General features: G+C 44.1%; 1 protein-coding gene across 1 annotated transcript in view; it reads left to right on the forward strand.

Annotated features, from left to right (window-relative positions):
• Positions 1-6,197, forward strand: part of LOC148477844 (NHL repeat-containing protein 2-like) — a gene marked incomplete at its 5' end in the record, with an annotated part of 61,076 nt that extends 54,879 nt beyond the window's left edge. Inside the window, 2 exons of the mRNA XM_088456078.1 lie at positions 3,833-4,049; positions 4,674-6,197. Coding sequence (XP_088312204.1) covers positions 3,833-4,049; positions 4,674-4,930 — 474 coding nt within the window. The remainder of the gene's footprint in view (positions 1-3,832; positions 4,050-4,673) is intronic.
• Between the last annotated feature and the right edge of the window lie 1,066 nt (positions 6,198-7,263).

Raw genomic sequence — 7,263 nt, forward strand, 5'->3', positions numbered from 1 at the left:
GTAGGAATCCCTGGTGAGAATGCGGTGGGTATATGGGAGGAATGTGGTATCTCAGTAGGGATCCCTGGTGTGAATGTGGTGGCGGTATATGGGGGGGAATGTCGTATCTCGGTAGGCATCCCTGGTGTGAATGTGGTGGGTATATGGGGGGAATGTGGTATCTCGGTAGGAATCCCTGGTGAGAATGTGGTGAGTATATGGGAGGAATGTGGTATCTCAGTAGGAAGCCTCGGAGCAGATGAGGTGTTATATCTTTAAGAAATCCTGGTGTTAAACTGTTTTGGAGAGCGCCCCGTTCTTTCGGTTTTTCTCAGGTTACATTCTGTACCGGTGACACCGTGACAATTGAATTGTCTCTCGGAACAAGTTTGCTATTGGATTACGCCATGCTTGTTCTTCCATAGCCCTGGCAACTCTTGAGAAAGAACACTTCGTTTTATTTTATTAGTAAAGTAGGCGTCTCTGCATCAATCTCGCAGACAGTAGAGAATTCTAGGGTTAGTTGTATTGCAGGACCTGCCAGTTTAATGAGATCCATCAGTCATGAAATAAAACTATTATAAGACCAGACACCCACACAGCACATTGTGCTATAATGTCTGTTTACATCTGATTCCCAGGATACCGCACTATGCAAATACGCTGTTATGAACTCAGCCGTATATTTATATCAGCTTTCATTTTGCTGTCAGGAGAGGATTATTTTCTATTGTTCCGTACATTTCTTCGTGCCTAGGAAACTTTCATCATTATCTTTTACAAACTCGTCCAACTTTAGAGGCAACGAACTGATCGCCCTCTTTGTGAAACTGTACAGTAGAGTTTATGGAAATCCAGCACACCCCAGTGGAACAGGCGCTCTTAGAAGAGATAGCAAAGACCTTTTATTGTGATCTACTGCTTTATATGTGCGTGAAGGAATTTTGTACAAGAACAAACCGCTGAGCCTAAAAGGGACGGCCTTTTTTAAAAAAAAAAAAAAATTTATTATTATTCTTACAGGTTGAGTCTCCCATATCCAAATATTCAGTAATACGGAATTTTTTTCAAAATGACTGATATAGTGACACCTTTTGCTTTATGATGGTTCAGTGTACACAAACTTTATTTTTAATAATTTTGTGCCTTAAAGTATAAAATTACTTTCAGGCTGTGTGTATAAGGTGTATATGTAACATAAATACTTTGTGTTTAGATTTGGGTCCCATTCCCAAGATCTCTCATTATGATATGCAAATATTCCAAAATACGGAATATTCCGACATCCAAAATACCTCTGTTCCCAAGCATTTTGGATAGGGGAGACTCAACCTGTATTGTTAAGTTTCTGCTTTTTGTTATAGATGAAGTACATTATTGGGAATATTTTGCTCTTCCTGCAGTACAAACCACCAAAAGAGGCATTCCGCTGCCTAAAGTCGCATTTTCTGACCCCACAAATCATGGCAGAGCACTTGTTACCTAGAAGAATATAAATTAGTCCCAATTTCACAGTGATTCCCACAATAAAAAAAAAATCACCACCCTGTACGGCTCTTTAACCGTGTCACCTTTCAGCAAAGTAATGGGACAGACCACTCTTGTGGAGTTTTATTAATTTTTAAGCTTAGACATTATTCACACCAAAAAAAAAGAATTTAGGAAGAAATAGAACCTTATTCGTGCAGATGAATCACAGTCCTCTGTATATCTTCAGCACCCGCTACTCTTATATCTGCCCGATATCGGTTGCTTTAAACTTTTCAGGGAGAATAGATTTATATGCAGGGGACTTGACAACCACTGAAGACCACCTATAACACGGCTTTGGTGGCCATGTTTAGTGGTCCACATGCAGCCCTCCTCGTAAAGAGACAGTTCTTTCATATATGCATATTGTTAGATACCCTCTGTTGGAGAGAAACACGGCCAGACTGACGTATTACTTTCTATTATACAGTCAGGTGCATAAATATTGGGACATTGACAGAATTTTCATATTTTGGCCTCTATTCACCACCACAATGGCTTTGAAATGAAACAAACAAGATGTGCTTTAACTGCAGACTTTCAGATTTAATTTGAGGGTAATTACATCCAAATCAGGTGAACGGTGTAGGAATTACAATGGTTTCTATATGTGCCTCCCACTTTTTAAGGGGCCAAAAGTAATGGGACTATCAACTCAAAAGCTATTTCATGGACAGGTGTGGTCTATTCCCTTGTTATTTCATTATCAATTAAGCAGGTTAAAGGTCTGGAGTTGATTCTAGGTGTGATATTTGCATTTGGAATCAGTTGCTGTCGACTCTCAATATGAGATCCAAAGAGCTGTCACTATCAGTGAAGCAAGCCATCATTAGGCTGAAAAATCAAAACAAACCCATCAGAGAGATAGCAAAAACATTAGGTGTGGCCAAATCAACTGTTTGGAACATTCTTAAAAAGAAAGAAGGCACTGGAGAGCTCAGCAACACCAAAAGGCCCGGAAGACCACGGAAAACAACTGTGGTGGATGACAGAATAATTATTTCCCTGGTGAAGTAAAACCCCTTCACAACAGTTGGCCAAATCAAGAACACTCTCCAGGAGGTAGGTGTATATGTGTCAAAGTCAACAATCAAGAGAAGACTTCACAAGAGTGAATATAGAGGGTTCACCACAAGATGTAAACCATTGGTGAGCCTCAAAAACAGGAAGACCAGATTAGAGTTTGCCAAACAACATCTAAAAAAGCCATTACAGTTCTGGAACAACATCCTATGGACAGATGAGACAAAGATCAACTTGTACCAGAGTGATGGGAAGAGAAGAGTATGGAGTAGGAAAGGAACTGCTCAAGATCCAAAACATACCACCTCATCAGTGAAGCATGGTGGTGGTAGTGTCATGGCTTGGGCATGTTTGGCTGCCAATGGAGCTGGTTCCCTTGTATTTATTGATGATGTGACTGCTGACAAAAGCAGCAGAATGAATTCTGAAGTGTTTTGGGCAATATTATATGCTCATATTCAGTCAAATGCTTCACAACTCATTGGATGGCGCTTCACAGTACAGATGGACAATGACCCGAAGCATACTGCAAAAGCAACCAAAGAGTTTTTTAAGGCTAAAAAGTGGAATGTTATGCAATGGCCAAGTCAATCCCCTGACCTGAATCCAATTGAGCATGCATTTCACTTGATGAAGACAAAACTGAAGGGAAAATGCCCCAAGAACAAGCAGGAACTGAAGACATTTGCAGTAGAGTCCTGGCAGAGCATCACCAGGGATGAAACCCAACGTCTGGTGATGTCTATGCGTTCCAGACTTCAGGCTGTAATTGCCTGCAAAGGATTTGCAACAAAGTATTAAAAAGTGAAAGTTAGATTTAGGATGGTTTAGTTTGTCCCATTACTTTTGGCCCCTTAAAAAGTGGGAGGCACATATAGAAACCGTTGTAATTCCTACACCGTTCACCTGATTTGGATGTAATTACCCTCAAATTAAATCTGAAAGTCTGCAGTTAAATCACATCTTGTTTGTTTCATTTCAAAGCCATTGTGGTGGTGACTAGAGGCCAAAATATGAAAATTATGTCAATGTCCCAATATTTATGCACCTGACTGTATAAATATTATAGTGCTTGGCAGTTGATGTACATTATCAAGCAGTGAAAAGCGTGGAGAAGTTCCCATAGCAACCAGTTAACTTCTGTCTATCATAGAATTTACTTGATAAATGCTACCTCAATGCTGATTGGCTGCTATGAGCCCATCTCCACTGGTCTAGTTCCCCAGGCTCTTCACGGATTGATACATAAACGCCTTGGTCATTACAGCAGTGTCTGATGGTGTGCGCCCGTCTCTTTCAGCTTCCTATACTTACCGGAGAAGCGCCTGACGTGGTTGACAGTATATTGCCATTGAAGATTACCGCTCCAAAGTTGCCTAAATCTGCACCCATCGTCAAGCTGGAAACCTTACTTGTACCACCCAGCAAAACTCTACAGTTTTTACTGAACCTCAAGCTTCCTGCAGGGTCAAAGTTGACTGTAGGCGCCCCGAGTTTCTGGTTTCTTTTCACAGAAGGTAAGTCGGGATTTCGTGAACAAGGTCCAAACCCTATAACATGGCTAATATTGTGATGTGCAAATCGTTACAAGGAGCGATGAGCAGAATGGCGGCTGTATTTCCTGCGCACCAAGGAGATGTGAAGTTGTGGCGATTATACTCTCCCAGCTCCGCATTTGCTGCACTGTGACGCGCTGTATTTGTGAATGGCATTTTGCTAAATTTATAGGGAGTGGACGGGGATGGGGTGACAGTGGTCCGTCCATTTTGCAGCGTTTGGTTAGCCTTATGGATAAACAGTGATGATGATTAGTGTTAACGCTCTTTGCTACTCTCTCGCTACTTTTTTGCCAATTTTGCGCGACTGAAAGTGCTATGTTAAGTATTTTCCTGCATATTTAATATAGACGAACACGCGCTTTAAGAGCATTCTCACCTTACAAACGGCAGATACTGTACCATGGCGCTCCGCTGTATCCTTTACTATGGCGCAGGGTGGAGGTCTTTGGCGTGATTTTAGCAAAGCTTAGTAAGGAAACGTCCTCGTTTTGTATCATTCTTATGGTGACAACATTCATCTGTTAGCCAACCAATATTCTTCCATCATTATCAGTTATTAATAAATGGATTCTCCCTCCCCAGGCCACGACTGGCTCCTTGCTGGACAGAAAACATACGGGGAGATTGTGAGTCTGTCTAGCCCCAACCAGATAGAGCTGAACATGCCCAGGGAGGGTCCCTCTCCTGACGCTGTGCTGAATATCGGCGCCTGTGTATATTACTGCGCGGAGGACTCCAGTGTCTGTATGATGAAGTCCGTCGCCTTCTCTCACCCACTCCGCCTGACTGCCGATGCCACAAGCAGCCCGGAGCCGCGTTCTCTCTCCTACACCTTTTAGAGGGTAGCACAGGCCGATTGTCACAGGAGCGTTGAGCTTGGCCAGTGACCTGCCAGCCATCTCCTGCCACTGATTATTGTGCTGCGGATTAGCTCTTTGCCAAAGGTCTCCCCAGTACATAAGTGCCTCTGGTGAGGCAGCTGTGTGCCCACTACAATGTATTTATATCCGTGTGCCGCGTGTCTGTGTGGGGAGGGGAGGCTGAATTCCTCAGTAATCTACAGATTTCAGGGTTTTCTTGTTTTGTTTTTATAGAGCGGATTTTACTTGCTCCGACCAGGGGTTATAAACTGAAAATGTCTATGACGTACTGAGTGGAGGAACTTCCTATGCTGCCTTTTCCCCTCGGCAATACACAAATAGCACTTATAATAATGTCACACAAAAGCCTTAAGAAGCTGTTAGCTGTCACTACGGGAGGCAGCCATTTTGTGCGTATGAAAATTGGATATCAAAGCACCTCATCCCTCAGTGATGTAATGCTTCCTCATGCGTTGATGGGCTGGAATCTCAGCAGTATCGGTTGCACCCACAAAATGGCAGCCTCCACTGATCTGCCTGCGACAGGTGCACTTTAATGTTCCCGTGATACCAAAGCGTAACAGCAATAATGTCCACATCTGTTATCCGGTTGTCTGTGTAATGTGCCAGGATATGAGCCTGTCATTTATCAGCTATGATGATGCGCTATTCTGAAGCACCTCTGCGATTATCTTCATAAACCAGTGTCCGGTCTCCAAATGACTGTTTGTTCACAAGACCGTCTATATGGAGATGCACTAACTTGCACTAGCGCTCCTAAGTGCTGCACCTCCAGACACAGGTATAATGCATGTAGCGGGTGTGTGAGCACACTGCCATAAGGATACTATGGGGCGCAGGTTGTAACTTGCAGGATAAATTAATGCACTGAATAAAATATGCTCCGTTCATAACTGCTCCGGGGTGTTGCTGTTTTCTGTGCACGGATGTACATACAAAAGTTTTCTTGGACCCTTTTAATATTTAAATAAAATAAAAATGCAGGAATAAAATGCGGCTGAAAAAAAGACGCCATGCCGCATGTACGCCGATCCGGACGCAGATCAAGATCCTACAGTAGCGTATGTGCCAGGTTTAGGACAAGAGTAACAAAAGCGTAGATTTGTATTGAAAGCACATTACCCAATCTGTACACAATCGTATACGGCAGTGAAGACTCGTATACAGGAGATTAGTATTAATAAGTGTGAAAGTTACATATAAAACAATAAGACACAAGTGCAAAATAAAAGTACAAATGAATAAATACAAACATCTCTTGTCTGCACCTTTTTCAAAATCAGACAGTTTAAAACTGCTGCATGGTGAACAGGGCCGTAATTAGGGTAGTGCGACCAGTGCCATGTCGCAGGGCAGGGGGCGCTGTTCAGGCCAGTCACGTTTTTGTTTATTATCATTCTCACTTGTATCTTCCTCTTCTTCTATCCCCAGCATCTCCTGGCCTCCCCTATCTCTTCCCTGGCCCTTCCCCATGAGGCCATGGCCCTCTCTCAGGTGCACTATATTATGTCCCTATTTATCCCCAGCATCTCCTGGCCTCCCCTATCTCTTCCCTGGCCCTTCCCCATGAGGCCATGGCCCTCTCTCAGGTGCACTATATAATGTCCCTATTTATCCCCAGCATCTCCTGGCCTCTCCTATCTCTTCCCTAGCCCTTCCCCATGAGGCCATGGCCCTCTCTCAGGTGCACTATATTATGTCCCTATTTATCCCCAGCATCTCCTGGCCTCCCCTATCTCTTCCCTGGCCCTTCCCCATGAGGCCATGGCCCTCTCTCAGGTGCACTATATTATGTCCCTATTTATCCCCAGCATCTCCTGGCCTCCCCTATCTCTTCCCTGGCCCTTCCCCATGAGGCCATGGCCCTCTCTCAGGTGCACTATATAATGTCCCTATTTATCCCCAGCATCTCCTGGCCTCTCCTATCTCTTCCCTAGCCCTTCCCCATGAGGCCATGGCCCTCTCTCAGGTGCACTATATTATGTCCCTATTTATCCCCAGCATCTCCTGGCCTCCCCTATCTCTTCCCTGGCCCTTCCCCATGAGGCCATGGCCCTCTCTCAGGTGCACTATATTATGTCCCTATTTATCCCCAGCATCTCCTGGCCTCCCCTATCTCTTCCCTGGCCCTTCCCCATGAGGCCATGGCCCTCTCTCAGGTGCACTATATAATGTCCCTATTTATCCCCAGCATCTCCTGGCCTCTCCTATCTCTTCCCTGGCCCTTCCCCATGAGGCCATGGCCCTCTCTCAGGTGCACTATATTATGTCCCTATTTATCCCCAGCATCT

This window comes from Taudactylus pleione, unplaced genomic scaffold (assembly GCF_031769625.1).
Source record: "Taudactylus pleione unplaced genomic scaffold, aTauple2 ptg000685l, whole genome shotgun sequence".
NCBI lineage: Eukaryota > Metazoa > Chordata > Amphibia > Anura > Myobatrachidae > Taudactylus > Taudactylus pleione.